The sequence below is a fragment of the Hylobates moloch genome, unplaced genomic scaffold (assembly GCF_009828535.3).
Source record: "Hylobates moloch isolate HMO894 unplaced genomic scaffold, HMol_V3 SCAFFOLD_7, whole genome shotgun sequence".
NCBI lineage: Eukaryota > Metazoa > Chordata > Mammalia > Primates > Hylobatidae > Hylobates > Hylobates moloch.
The window spans coordinates 110,218,562-110,233,648 of record NW_026652282.1 but is presented as its reverse complement, the minus strand read 5'-3'; the positions used below and the strand labels follow the sequence as shown (position 1 = coordinate 110,233,648).

The 15,087-nt window shown below is 49.3% G+C and overlaps 1 protein-coding gene across 1 annotated transcript in view; it reads right to left on the bottom strand.

Moving 5' to 3' along the window:
- Window positions 1-14,508, bottom strand: part of XPNPEP2 (X-prolyl aminopeptidase 2) — a 29,827-nt gene extending 15,319 nt beyond the window's left edge. Inside the window, exons 1-11 of the mRNA XM_032756265.1 lie at window positions 14,460-14,508; window positions 11,531-11,604; window positions 9,644-9,754; window positions 8,460-8,523; window positions 7,389-7,493; window positions 7,048-7,134; window positions 5,980-6,126; window positions 2,811-2,912; window positions 1,637-1,718; window positions 1,118-1,313; window positions 217-306 (exon numbers count right to left, since the gene is read on the bottom strand). Of these exons, the coding sequence (XP_032612156.1) occupies window positions 217-306; window positions 1,118-1,313; window positions 1,637-1,718; window positions 2,811-2,912; window positions 5,980-6,126; window positions 7,048-7,134; window positions 7,389-7,493; window positions 8,460-8,523; window positions 9,644-9,754; window positions 11,531-11,604; window positions 14,460-14,508 (1,107 nt within the window). The remainder of the gene's footprint in view (window positions 1-216; window positions 307-1,117; window positions 1,314-1,636; window positions 1,719-2,810; window positions 2,913-5,979; window positions 6,127-7,047; window positions 7,135-7,388; window positions 7,494-8,459; window positions 8,524-9,643; window positions 9,755-11,530; window positions 11,605-14,459) is intronic.
- Window positions 14,509-15,087: the final 579 nt, after the last annotated feature.

Here is a 15,087-nt window from a genome sequence, read left to right as displayed (position 1 = left end):
TCACCATGTTGGCCAGGCTGGTCTCAGACTCCTGAGCTCAAGCAATCCTCTCACCTTGGCCTCCCAAAGTGCTAGGATTACAGGCGTGAGCCACCGCGCCCAGCTTGCTTCTTTGTTTCATTGAGGGTCTTCTTCAGGCTCTTCTGGAGGCCTTTCCTTTCTAACTCATTAGGCTGGATACTCCCAAAAGGCCATGTCTGTTGAACGTGGACTTACGTGGCTGGCCTTGAGGAGGGCCTGCTCCTTGCTGTTCTTCACTGCCTTGGTCATCATCACTGGGGAGTAGGTGTCTGTCACGAGTTTCTCCTGTTGGGGGCAGGGAGGAGAAAAGGAGGTCTGGGGGCACAGGTCTGGAGGCACAGTAAAGGAGGTCTCCATGGCATAGGAGTGTTTTCAGAGGACTGGCAGGAGGACCCAGCAGAAGTGAGATTTGCCACCGTTTCGTGGCAATGCTCTCTACTCTGTGTGCTTTCTGTCTTTCCTAGTTTTCCACGTCCAGCTGAACCCTCTCTCCTTCCAGGAAGGCTTCCTTGATTGACACTGCCTTGCTTGGCAGTGAACTCCCTGTCTTTGGATCCCACCAGCACTCTGGGATGGATCAGAGTCTGGCCTGAGTCAATCGACAGGCTGTCCTGACGGTGTAAGTTTCCTGTGCATATCATGACAGCTACCATTTATTGGATGCTACCATGTGTCAGCCATATACACTATCTCCTTTAAATCTCCACTGAGCAACTCCTGCGAGGTTGGGACTCTTATTGCCATTTTATAGGTGAAGAAAAATACCCAGATTTGCTAAGTTGCTTGTCCAAAGTCACTGCACAGCTAGTTAGGGACAGAGCTGGAATTCCTTTTCAAGTTTGGCTGACTCCAAAGTCTCTGCTAGATCAGGCCGTATACTCTCCAGCCTCCTGACAATTTTATGAGCTCTCTGGACGGCCATCCCTGTTTCCTCTTCTGTCTCTTCCCAGTTAGGCCAAGAAGGGAACTCACTGCACAGTTGTTGGCTGACCAAGTGACTGAATGGCTGAGGGGCTTCACCCCACTTTAGGTTAAGACTTCTCAGGCCTAGAGTGGGGATTGGTGCCTGGCTTGGGCTGGGGCCTGGCAAACCCACCTTGGGTATCACTTCATAGATCCCATACATGGTATAGCTGGTCCCGATCCAGATCCTCACATCTCCCAATGCGTAGGCCTGGATGCTGTCACGAACTTGGCTGTAATCCTCGATTTGCACACACATGGGGCCTGTGCAACTGGAGTTCAGATAGCTCAAGGTTTCGGAGCTAAAGCGACTCTTGTTTGCAAACAACCTGGGTGGGGTGGGAAGACAAGGAGGGTCCTGAGCATCTGCTAAGGATGCAAAGGACCAGAGGCAGTCACAGTCCCATTGTTCCTGGAGGTCAAAGGAAGCCAGTCCCAGGGAGCCAAGCAGATCAGATTTGGGATTCAACAGGGACAGAGGTTTAAAGAGTCAGGAAAAGCCAACAGGGGGTTTTCGAAAGGGTCGTGCTGGGGCAGGCGCCGAGCTGATGGGCAGCCAGAGGGCTGTATGTTAAGGCAGGATCAGTGGTGGGGCATCGAGAGGGTGGAAGTTGGAGAAAGTCCACAACAGCAAGCTAAGGAAAAGCCATACCTAATAGAAGAGTCTGTGAGCAGCGTGTAGGAATAGAAGAAGGGGTTATAGGGGATGTCACTGGCTCGAAGGTTGAAGAGCCCTGGGAAGAGAATTGACAAGGACTATTTAATGCTGATCTGTCTGAGGCAAGCTTTTCTTTTCCTCTTTCTTTTCCTTTCCTTCCTTCCCTCCTTCCTTCCTTCCTCCCTCCTTCCTTCCTTCCTTTCTCTTTCTTTCTTTCTTTCTTTCTTCTTTTCTTTCTTTTTTGACAGTATCTTGCTCTGTCGCTCAGGCTGGAGTGCAGTGGCAAGACCTCATTGCAATCTCCACCTCCCAGGTTCAAGCAAGTCTCCTGCCTCAGCCTCCCAAGTAGCTGGGATTGCAGGTGCCCGCCACCACGCCCAGCTAATTTTTGTATTTTTAGTAGAGATGGCGTTTCAACATGTTGGTCAGGCTGGTCTTGAACTCCTGACTTCAGGTGATCCGCCCACCTTGGCCTCCCAAAGTGCTGGGATTACAGGCATGAGTCACCGCACCCGGCCTGAGGCAAGCATTTCTGACACTTTTGCCCCACTGTTTCCTTTGGCCCCCAAAGATTACCAACAGCATGCTTGCATCATCTACCTCTGCATGTTACTCAATCTTTTTTTGGGGGGGGTGGGGGAGTGGACGTCTTTGAGATGCTGTTGAGAGTTACGGATCTTTCCCCCCAGAAAAATGCAGATACTTAGCAGTCAGCACACAGTTCCAGTGGGTCCCTGGAATATCTGAAGCCCAGCCATAGGGATCAGACAAGAAGTCCTGAGCCATGTTGGAAAGAGTAGAGTCCCACTGGGTGCTAAAGCTGGGAGTGTGAGTGCCCTAGGGTAGTGGCTAAGTTGTTGGGAGGCATTTACTGGTCCTCCTCCCCTTAATGGGACGGAAGCACTTTGCTGCCATGGTCAGTTCGTTCCTCTGGTGGCCTGTGGGCTGGTCCCAGCTTGCTCAGGGCTACCTTTTGTCCTTTTTCTGCAGCCATGAGCTCCTGTCCCCTTACCCTTCTTCATTCCCATGGGCTGTGGCCATGGAGTTCTCAAGAACTGGTGGGCACATGGTTATTTGGGGAAGAGCTAGCTCTGTGCTGCAGGGCCCGGGAGGCTTGGGGCATTGGGGAGACCCAGGCGCCCACTCATGTCTGCAAATCCACACTCACAGGCCGTCTCCTCAAGCGCCGACAGAAGGACGGCAGTTGGGGCCTTTTGATGCTTCTGCATCTGGCTTCGGACGCCAGATACTTTCTCCTGCCAAGTGCTCCCTGGAAGCAAAGGGGCCCAAAAAAAGTGTAAGTGACAGGCCTTGCCTTTGGCACTCGGTTCCTGGAAGGTCAGCCTTAGTGTAACAGTTTTGCATCCTCTTAAAAAGCAGCAGAACCCTTTCCTCAAACAAACTCTTACTTGTGTACTCATTAATGACACGGGCCCTGGACCCAGACGGGGCTCAAATCCTGGCTTTGCATTACTGGATGGGTGACCTTGGGCAAATTACCTAACCCCTCTGTGTCTCATTTTGCACGTTTGTAAAATGGGGATGGAGTATAATAAGTATCTGCCTCAATAGGGTTGCTATGAGGATGGAATGAATTAATATTTGTAAAGCACACAGAATGGTATCTTGAGATATAGTAACTTTTGTATCTTTCTGATTAATAAATAATCATGCAGACTGAGATCAAGAGAGCAGTCCTAGTTGAAGGACAAAGGGGTAGGGCTGGGGCCATGTTCAACCTTCTCTGCAGTAACCCCAGTATTTACTAAGCCACGAGTACTGGGCTAAGCACTCCATGTGCATTGTTCTAATTCTTACCCATCCCATTTTACAGATAAGGAAACTGAGGCTTCAGAGAGGTAAAGTGACTTGTCTAGGGTTTCATGGATGCAAGAGGTGGAGTTGGGATTTGAACTCTGGTCTGTCTGACTGCATGGCCCACACTCTTAATCTGTACAGACACTGTACTATCTTGATAACATTGTCAGTCTCCAAATATGTCCTTAAACTCTGTGTCACAGCACCATCCTTTCTCGGATGCTTATATCTGGGTTCTATGACTTTAGTTTTCTTTTTTTTTTTTTTCCGAGACGGAGTCTTGCTCTATCGCTCTGTCGTCCAGGCTGGAGTGCAGTGGCGCAATCTCGGCTCACTGCAAGCTCCGCCTCCTGGGTTCAAGCCATTCTCCTGCCTCAGCCTCCTGAGTAGCTGGGACTACAGGCGCCCACCACCACGCCCTGCTAATTTTTTTTTTTTTTTTTTTTTTTTTTTTTTTTTTTTTTTTTTTTGTATTTTCAGTAGAGACGGGATTTCACTGTGTTAGCCAGGATGGTCTCGATCTCCTGACCTTGTGATCCGCCCGCCTCGGCCTCCCAAAGTGCTGGGATTACAGGCGTGAGCCACTGCGCCCGGCCCGACTTTAGTTTTCGTCTTCTATCCCTGCCCCCTGCAAGATATTCAAAGAGTCTACCTCTAGGCAGGACTAGGAATTTGCTGGCCGAAGGCCATAAACATTAAGGGTCCTAGTTGGGTTCAGATATGAGCATAAATAACTTAATGTTGTGAAAAATATCTCATGTAAACAGGTAAAACTATTCAACAATGACCAAAGCTTTGGGTACAATACATTTTGTAGGTTTATTTTACTACATATTTTACACACAATTTATGTTATGTGTATTTTACACATAACATAAAACGTATCATTTTAATCTTTTTAAAGTGCACAATTCAGTGGCTTTCAGCACTCACAGTGTTGTGCAACCATCGCCACGATCTAATTCTAGAACATTTTCATCATCCCCAAAGGAAACCCTGTACTCACTAAGGAGTCACTCCCTATCCCCCCTCTCCTGAGCCCCAGGAAAACCCTAATCTATTTTCTGTCTCTATGGATTTGCCAATGCTGGATATTTCATACAAATGGAATTGTACAATATGTGGCCTTCTCTGACTGGCTTCTTTCACTTGCAATTATGTTTTCAAGGTTCAGGAATATGATACCTTTCTGAGAAACCAAATGAACCCAAATTTCAACGGTCTGGTGCGTACCGGTATCTTTGAGTAGCAAACTTTTCATGTTCTGCCCTTTGCACTCTCCTTTCGCCTTTAAAATCTGCACGTGGCTGGAAAGTCTCTCTCGTCTTTATAAGCTTATTGAAGCTGAACTCTGTTCTTCGGCTTCCAAATTCAAGCTCCAGGTGCCTTTTTCTTGAAGACTGGCAGTGGGCGATGACTTGGCATCCCCTCACTTTTGGGAAGTGACAAAACCCTCCCAGCCCCAGGAAGGTTTTTCTCTTTTCTCCCCTCCCCTTCCCGACATAACTTTGACTTTCTTTATCTGAATAAGATGAGTTTTATTTATGAGTTAACAGTCTTGGATAGCAAATTTCTTAAAAATGGTGTCAAGATGCAGAAAGAATGATTCTAGAAGTTACATCAGAACAGATAAAGAAAAATGGACACAATTTTCACTTGTTTCATCACGGCTGCTATTTTGAAATCTCCCTCCTGCTGTATTGGCTCCTTTCTAAATGAGAAATTATGTGGACTTGCTTGCGGAAAGGGATCTCTTGGCTTGATCAATGTTACTAGGAATCCAAGTCCATTGGCTCATTCAGAATTCCCAGGGAGATAGGAGTGGTTGGTGGCCAAGATACTGATTCATAATCAGTAGCCTGGTCCTGGTCAGGACTTTAGTTACGACTTACAAGAATCTTACAACATACTGTTCTTTTGTGACGTATTTCGATAGTGTCAATGGGGTCAAGGTTATCGATGTTATATTTTTCTAACTTTCCTGATTGGTCCAGCAAAATCTGAATGGTAATCTGTGCTACAGAATGACTCTGAACTTAGTTATTTACTTCTCCTGTCCACTCCTGGCCCATCTGACCCCAGCCATCTCACAGATCTAAATTCTTCATCACAAAAGGGTCAGAAGTAAAGGTCTGAATGATTCAGACGGATCAGTCTCCGCCACCAGGCAAGCAAGTCATATCATGTTTTTTTCTCTCTTGAAAGGGGTTGGATATTTTCTCTCATCTTTCTCTGTTTCCCTTCTTTCCTCCCTTCCTGCTCCATCTTGCTTCAAATCCTAACATTCTTTAACCCAATGTTTTCTAAATATGGTCGGAGGACATTTTGATTCAGACTCCTCAAGGGGAGGGGGCCCTGAAATCTGCATTTTAAACAAGCATCCCAGGTGACTCAGGTGCATGCTAAGGTTTGCAAACCACTACTTTGGTACCTCTGATGATGAAGTTCGCCACCTACGGGACAGCAGCCGGGACCTGCATTGCTACAAGTTGGGAAGGAAACTGGGCTTACTGAATCACCTGTGAATGCCTCCTGCAGGGCATAAATGGGTTGATTTGGAACCGGTGGCCTTTCTGATCCCCACACCAGGTCCACAAGATTGGTTGTGATGGACACCAGCTGTCTGTTAGAGCCTTGGAGGGCCAGATCATAACTCTCCCAGGTGTCTGCAGAGACAAGAAGGAGTCAGTCATCCCTTGCCCATTTACACCTCAGGAAAAATTGTGATTCAAGCAAAGTTAGTCCTGGTTTCCTTTGCCTCCCTTTGCAGCCCAGCTGCCCAGAGCCTGCCCAGCAGCCTGCCCACCCCCCACCCCTGGCATGTGTGCCCACGCTGGGGTATGTTTCTCATCCTCTTTCTGCTTTCCAAGCCTAATGCCCTGAGCCTACTCTATCACTGACTGCCACAAATTGGCCAAGCTTGTCTTTTTCATTGCCAGTGGCTGTGGGTGGTCCTTCTTTCGGGCACTAATTATTTTATCAGGGTTTCAATGTCACAGTCAAAAGGAATGGTGATGTTCAGGCCATTGGACAGGCTGGCAAAGAAGCCAGTTCTAAAGCATAAGCCTTTCAGTACATATTCATGAGAACTCCCCTTTGGGGGAATGGGCTTGCCAGCTGTCTGAGGCCCCAGAACTCAGGGAGTTGTATTCTCAGGGCCCCCTTTTTTTTTAAACTCAGAAGCCCTCCCAACTCTTTTGACCCTTCTAAGCTACCTTCCAGAAGAGGGTTACCATGTGATTCCAGCATCATCATTGGCAGGGTTCCAGGGCACAGAGGATGGTTCTGGGTTCAAGCACATCCTGGCCTATTCATCCACTAGCTCTAATGATTCACTGAGTCTTCTAGGTTGGGTCTCTGTGCTCATGAATTTTAAAATATTTGTACTGATTCTTTTAAATATATTTTAATTACACAATCCATGAATACATCCTCATTGCAAAACATTCTGCAACTACAATTTCAAATGCTCTATCTTTATAGTCCCACCGCCCTTCCTTCTACCAAGTTCCATTTCTTTATATCCTAGGGAAGCTGAATCACCCCCATTGGCATGGACAAATTCAGGGACTGAGGGAAGAGCATACCAATGGACAAGAGGAAGGGGTCAAAGCCCACACGCCCTCCAGCAGGAATCTCAGTGAGGAGCCAGGTGACAATAGGAGTGGCGCCAACTGAAAGAAAGATAGGAAGGAATGCAGAGGTCACCTCCAGGGCCAGCCCCAGGCCCTGCAGCCAGGGATTCTGTCTGATGGTCCTACCACGTGTGTCTTCCTTGAGATCAGCCTTGAAAGTCAGTGATGGCCTCAAATTTCCTAAGCTCCCCATAGGGGCCCAGCATGGTCTTACATGCATGCTCTCACCTATACCTTCCTGAACCTAGTCCAGGTCCCAAGACTTGGGGGACAAATCCATGCGGCCCTTCTACCTTCCTTGTGGAGCTCCCAGTTGCAGTCCATCTGCCGCTCAGCCTGCGTCCAGTAGCGACTGTCGGTCCAGACAGCTGCTTTCTTCATAGTCACCACTGCAGTTCCTGGGGCAGAACAGAGAAACTTGCAGGTGAGGGTGAAGGGGAGGAACATGGCATTAGCTGATGGATGTGCAATGCAGTGCTGGCTCTGAGAATGTCACAAGGGGCCTCTGGAAAGAGATTCCCTCCTCCATTGGAAAGAAGTGAGGAAGGAGATGTTAAAAAGAGCTGTGGAGGGAGCTGGCAGAAAGGTGTCCTGAATCAGGCACCTCTGCTTTGTGTTGAGGGATGCTTGTGGACTTTCAGCAGAAGTGAGGTCAACTTTTGGCTGCATGCAGGTGCTCTCAGGAAAGATGGGGCTCAGCATAAAGACTCGGTGGCTGATAGGGAGGCTAAACCAGAGGCTCAGCTGACTGTTGGGGAAGAATAATCCAGAGACTTTGGCAAAGGGAAAAAGAGCCTATGATGCACGAGGCAGGGTAGTTTGAAGCCCAAGGAGGAATGTTTGAGGATCAGGAAAGGAAGCTTCGATTTCATTCAATGGGCCAGGATCACTGTGCGAGGCCCCTTCAGACGCTGTGATCTCATCGAGGGCTTCTATGTTCGTGTCTCATTCTGCCATGTGAAGTGATGTTGTCCGTAAAACAACTGGCAAAGGAAAACTTTGTCCCCAAATGAGCCCTCATGTGAAAGGAATCAGCGGGTTCTTAGCGGTTAGAGGTAGAAGTAGCAACTATTCAGAAATGGAGCCTGGGAGTGCTGGACTGGGCCTGGTTGCAGCAGAGGTAATGAGCACGGGAAGGCAGCCTCTGCCTCATTTCTACACAGAACGTGGCTGGTGGGCTATGAGATATGTGCCCTGGGGAATCTGATGGTTTGGGGGTGGTGGAGGGAGACAGAGAGAGTAGAAGGGTTTTCTCTACAGTAGGTTCTGGGGTCCCAGATGCTGAGACACTAGCCACATTAGGTCCTCTGTGACCACCTCTGGATCTACCAACAAAAGCAATGGGGCTGGGTAATGATTGTCACCTGCAGACCCTGTAAAGCCTGTAATCCACGCACGCCTCTCGTCATGTTGGCCGATGTACTCGTTCTAGGAAATCAACAACACCACCATTAGCCTTTTTCGTGGTGTCAGATCCCACATGAAAGGCCCCCAACCACATCCCAGTTATTTCTGTCTGTCAGCTCCAACCCCTTGTCAGCTACAAGCCCAAGCACACCAAGTGCCTCTTCCAGGAAGCCCTCTGTAACTCTCCCAGCCTTCAGTATCTTCCCTTCCTTTGAGCAACCGTATCTTTTGCAGTTCAATTCCCCCGCCCCCCACTCCGTCCACACTGGACTCAGTGTAACACTGGACTGTTCTGCAAAGGAGACTTGTTGCCCTACCCTGCAAATTCTATGCAGTCTAGGGTCCTGTCTTTTGGCTCGTTTGGGTTTTCCCCGCCAGCTAATCCTTCTCCCTCCTGAGTCAAGCACAGTAGACTGGGAACATCATAACTTCTGCAAAGGGCTTTACACATTATCATATTTTGATCCTCATAATCCCTGGAGATAGATCTCATTACAGACTCATTTCTCTTTGCAGAAGAGGAAACTGAGGCTCAGAGAAGTTCAGATACTTACCCAACGTTCTTAGCCCTTCCCAGCATGTGGGAAAACTAATTCAAACAAGCTCATTGACACTGAAAATGCCCTCTCTTCCAAATGGGCTGGCGTTGGAAAGGGGGATGGTATGGAGAGTGGAGCTAGTGAGGGGAAACGGTGGGATGGGTGCCCCCCTCCACAACCAACCCCGCACTCCCATAACCCAGGATTTTGGATCATTTTGCTACTCCATTCCACAGAGTATGGGAAGGCCTGGGCCAGAAGGGAGCTTAGAGTTCTTCCAGCCCACCTTCTAACTTCCTAGGGCGGGGATACCCTAAACATTCATTCTGGATCTGCCTTCTAGGAATTGATGAAAATTGATTCTGAAGTTGTTTGTAATTTAATTTCTTGAGGTTAAGGAGGTTTGGCAATGTCTGCCCGCCTATGTAGAGGGATACATTCTTTCAGTTGCCCTAAAACTACCGTGGCCATGCTCTCTGCTTCCCTCCCTTTGCCCATCAGATCCTTTCTCTGTCTTCATCTTCTGAGTTTTAACAGCTCCTGTTTGTGGTCTCTGACCCAGGGTAGCAGAGAGGGCAAGGGGGAGAGAAGCTGTCTCTTACCATGTGAGCATCTGTGTCTGGGATGATGTAGGCTGAGAGATTCTGGGTCTGCATCTGCTGGCGGAGGGCTGTGAGTGACATTGTGGTATTGACCACAGTAACTGGAAGGTACTGACAGATGACAAGAAGACATCGAGACACAAACAAACAGATACACACGTTGCTTAGAGAAAATGACGTCTGGGCCCCTGGCCTCCAGAAGAGCCCCCAGCCCCTCCTGAAGCAGGGGTTGGGGGAAGTTAGGCTGGCCTGGCTTGGGAAGGGATGGGGCGGCAACTGATGTTACTGCTTAGTCTAGATTAAGATGCCTGGGCTGGGTGGAGATGGAGGTGTTGGAGAGTTTGGAAAGGGACCCCTTGTGACAGTAATGGGACCTGAGTCTGGGATATGGGTGTGGGTGAGAACTGCAGGGGTCTGAGCTCTGGCATTGGGCCAGGCCATGCAGACAGTCCTTCTTTGGCTACCTGGGGGTAGGGTTGCCAGATTAGCAAATAAAAATACAGGACACTCACCTAGTTATGTTTGCATTTCAAATAAACAATGTGTAATGTTTTAATGTAAGTATTAAAACATGCACAATTTGGGGCATGCTTGCACTAAATTCTTATTTGTTATCTAAAATTCAAATGTAACTGGGTGTCCTGTATTTTATCTGGCAAACTTCCCTTGGCAGGGCTTTTTCAGGTTGCCACCCACTGGTCCCAAATGGCAGACAAGAGTGAATGAATGCCCCCAGCAGTTTGAGATATTGCCCAGAAAGACCCTTTCCAGACCAGTTCTCTATTTCTTTGCAGGTCATTTTAGCTTTAAAACGAAAAGCGTGTTTTCATTTGTGCTGTTTTGTTTTCTACTCCATGATATATCCATGTTCGTTTTAATATAAAAGTAATGTGGTTCGCCCACCCACCTGCCTGCCCCAGGGGTCCCATAAAGTTGATATTGCTAGCAGATGTACTGCGTTTTTCCCATGGCTTACAGTGCTGCTGGCATGCCTACCCCTTAGCCCTACTCTGATTGTAGAAAGAATCACTCTGGTCTCCAGCTAGGAAGCTGACTACCCAAGCCCCTTCTGCAGGGCCTTTTCCTCGTCTTCACACCCTAGGCCTTCCTCTCTTGCCCTTCCACTGCCTCTTCTTTGGTTTTTGTTTTGTTTTGTTTTGTTTTGTTTTTGAGACAGTCTTGCTCTGTCACCCAGACTGGAGTGCAGTGGCACAATCTTGGCTCACTGCAACCTCTGCTTCCTGGGTTCAAGCAATTCTTCTGCCTTAGCCTCCCGAGGAGTGGGGATTAGAGGCACCCGCCGCCATGCCCGGCTAATTTTTTTATTTTTAGTAGAGACGGAGTTTCACCATTTTGCCCAGGCTGATCTTGAACTCCTGACCTCAGGTGATCCACCCGACTCGGTCTCCCAAAGTGCTGGGATTACAGGCGTCAGCCACTGTGCTTAGCCTCCATTGGCTCTTCTAATCTCTGTCTTCCTCCCTTTTCCCTTCTGTGCTTCTCTTTTTGCTGTCACTCTAGAATTTGTCTTTTCTTTCCTCTGCCTGGCCTCAGCCAAAGGCCAGCTAGGGGCCTCCTGCCCTCCTCCCTCCTCCTAGCGGGGTTTCCCAGGCCCAGATCAGGACGGAAGCAGATAACCTGCTGTGGGAATGAGTGGGAGGGAGGGGAGGGCACTGATGTGGAGGGGAGGGAGTGGAGGGGGGAGGAGCCCAAGAGTCCGGAAATCAGGAGAAAGCCTGGTAGGAGGAGGGGCTACCAACTGACCCAATGGGGGATAGAGAAAATGATAGCGCAGGGCGGGGGTGCTGTGGTGCAAGGGTGCGTGGGGCAGGGGTGGGGGGGTGCGCGGGGCGGGGGTGCTGTGCGCAGGGGGCGGGGGGCACTCACAGGGGGGTTGGTGGAACAGTTTCTCACATCCTGCCCTCCAAGGTCCACTGGCTTCGGATGGCCCCAGGCACAAGCTAGAAGCCGGGAGAAAAATCCAGGGTCATTTGGGGACCAGCTAGTTCCTAGAGAGGGAAGGAGTATCCTCCCTCAGCCCACCCCGCAGGGCCTCCATCCTTTGAAACACACGAAGCTGGCCAGCTCTACTTGAGGATAAAAATAATCACATTTCATAGGAAATCAGGCTGAATTGGATAGCACCCTGGGTCACAATCAAATAAATCTGTTTCATAGACAAGTGATTTCCACTTTTGGATGGGTTTTAGTGCTCATTAAATCAATTTTTCTTCTAATCTAATTGGGTCTTTTCAGGGTTTAGTGAAGTGGAAAAGTTGTGTGTAAATTAAATTTTTGTTATCAAATTTTCTTTGAAATGCTCTAGAAGATTACGCTAAATAATCACCCCACCTTCGTTTTAGCCTTTTATAAATCTAATTGTATGATACATTGGGTTGACTTCAATTCAAGGCCTGCTTGCACTGTTTCTTACAGTCCAAATCTTTGCCTATCATTCCAGGCTCATTTTCAATATATTAGACAGAAATCCTAGTCTGCCATGGTGGGGAAAGATGGATTAATTAGTATTTAAAGACACCCTATTATGTGCCAGATACTGAATGCAGCAATTCATCTACAGTATCTCATTTGATATTTGTGACCTCACTATGAGGTGGAAATTATTGTTCACTTTCTGCAGAGGAGGAAGTCAAGGCCCAGATAGATTTGGTAACTTGTCTAACTTGTGCCACCAGGAGTCAGTGGTAGAACAGGGATTTGAACCCAGGCCATCTTAATACAAAAGAGGTGAGTGCCCTTTCAGTCCTCCCACTCTGCCAAGTATGACAGGTGGGCCTGGAAAGGGTGATGCCACAGAAGGGACAGAGTATATAGAGATCTAGTTTCCAGTTTGGGCTCTGCCCCCAATTTAGAGTGACTCGAAAGTGACCCCCCCAATATTCATTGAGCAAACATCCCCTAAGTGCCTACTGTGTGCCAGGCACTGGACTAAGTTCTCCAGGCTCTGGACCTCTGGAAAGGAGGGGCTTGAATTAGACAAAGCCCCTTCCTGCCCTGAAAGCCCAGTGGTCTCTGATAGTCCTTGCCTCTAACCCCCCTGTCTTTTAGGGAGGGATTTCCCTAAAGGGTAATGGGGCCCTGAGTGTGGGGAGACGTTACACTCCCCTCGCCCCCCCCTTTTTTTTTTTTTTTTTTTTTTGAGACAGAGTCTCTCTGTCACCCAGGCTGGAGTGCAGTGGGGCGATCTCAGCTCACTGCAACCTCCACCTCCCGGGTTCAAGCGATTCTCCTGCCTCAGCCTCCCAAGTAGCTGGGACTACAGGCGTGCACCCACCACACCCAGCTAATTTTTGTATTTTTAGTAGAGACGGGGGTTTCACTATATTGGCCAAGATGGTCTCGAACTCCTGACCTCAGGTGATCCACCCACCTCGGCCTCCCAAAGTGTTGGGATTACAGGTGTGAGCCACTGCACCCACGCCCCCCCCCTTTTTTTTGAGATGGAGTCTCCTTCTTTTGCCCAGGCTGGAGTGCAGTGGCATGATCTTGGCTCACTGCAATCTCTGCCTCCTGGGTTCAACCGATTCTCCTGCCTCAGCCCCCCGAGGAACTTGGATTACAAGCGTGCGCCACCACGCCTGGCTAATTTTTGTAATTTTAGTAGAGACGGTGTTTCACCATTTTGGCCAGGCTGGTCTCGAACTCCTGACCTCAAGTGATCTGCCTGCCATGGCCTCCCAAAGAGCTGGGATTACAGACATGAGACACCACGCCCAGCCACACTTTTGAGTGGGTTGAGCTACAGATGCAAGGAGGGTGGCTGGGGTTCAACACCATGAGCATCCTGCGTGATTTTGTCTTGGTCTCATAAACTCAAGGATCAGATGCGACCCATACTGTTCATTTAAGAAAATGAACACCCATTTCTGTAGAAACAGATCCCTGGCAAAATGTTGGCACTGATATGCCAACATAAGAATCGGGACACAGCCAACTTATGTCTCTCTGGACACCAGAATATGCTGTTCTCTGAGGCCAGGGCCGTGACTCCCAAGAGCAGGCTCTGCAGCTGAATGACTCTGTGGTCCCTGGCACAAGGCCTGGCACTGGGTAGGTGTTCAGGAACTGGACACTGAGTGACTGATCAGGCCCTGCTGACAGACACCAAAGAAAGGAAGGCTAGGGTGGGAGTGCTGGGCTGGGCACCTAGTTGAGGACAGAGAGGGTGCCACAGGAATGACAAAGACTCTCTCCCTGACCAAAGTTTAGTTAGGCTTCCCCAAAGCCTCTTCTCCACTTGGCCTTGACCTTGGCCTTCTGTGTCTGTCCTGCCCTTGCCAGGCCTGCATCACCCAGTCTTAGCAAGAATCTTGCTAAGTCAGTTTAGACACCCTTGATATCTGATCACTCTGGCCTGCTGTCAGCAAGAATCCTGTTCAGTCGGTTTAGCAAGAATCCCCCTACCCTTGCTATCTCCTCTTAATACTTTTCCATCCACTGACCCCCTCACTCTGCTCTTTGGCTACAGATCCCTGGAAGTCTTTTCTGTAATCAGGGTTGAGCCCCATTTCTCTCCTCTATTGCAATGCGGTAGTCTTAAATTAAGTTTTCCTTACCGTTTTAACGAGTGTCAGAATATTTTTTTTTCTTTAACGGGGGGAATGGAAAGGTGCCAAACCAGACTCGATCCAAGTCATGAGGGCCCCCAACACTGGCCCTGAGGTGTCTCTTCCTCAAGTCAGAGAGAGGAAGCAACAGAAAAAGAGACTCGGGCCCCAACCCTCACTCCAACCCTTTCTGAGCTCAGAGGGGAGAGGTCAGAGCTGCCTTCCAGTGGAAGCTAGGATGCACATACCACAGAGGAGGACCAGCCAGGGGCAGCAGCCCCAGTGAGCCCGGGCCATAGGGTCTCCAGATGCCGGCGCTGGGTGGATGGAGGGACAAGGGAGAGAGGGAGGGCTCTTTCCCCAGCCTCTTCCTTCAGGCCTTTCCTGGGCTCCAGCAGACAGAGGGTGGGGGCTGGCGTCAAGAAGGAGGCGTCTGGCTGCTGGGTGGAGAATGCTTCTCTGGTCTTTTGTTTTGGAGGGCTCTGGGAGCCAGGGTGGGCAGAGGAGCTTTGGGCTGCCCGAGGCGGACTGTGCAAGTTCCTAGTCGTCTAGGATAGGGTGTGTGAGGCTATCCTGGGCAGAGTCCAAAGATCTCAGAGACAGAGGCACAACAGCTGGTCTCAATCAGTCTGCTTTTCCCAGCCCCCTCTCAGCGGCAGAGCCCCAGCCATTCCTTCATTCGGTCCCCTTCCCTCCAGCAAGCTGACTCCCATTAGCTCCCACACTCTGGGCTCTGGCTCCAGCACTGCTTTTGCTGTGGGGATGGAGATTTGCCTCCTGCTGCTGCTCCTCTTCCTCCCCACCTCTTCGTCCTCCTCGTTTTCTTTCTCCTCCTTTTTCCTCCTTCCCCTCCTTTTCTGGGCTCCTCCACTTCCT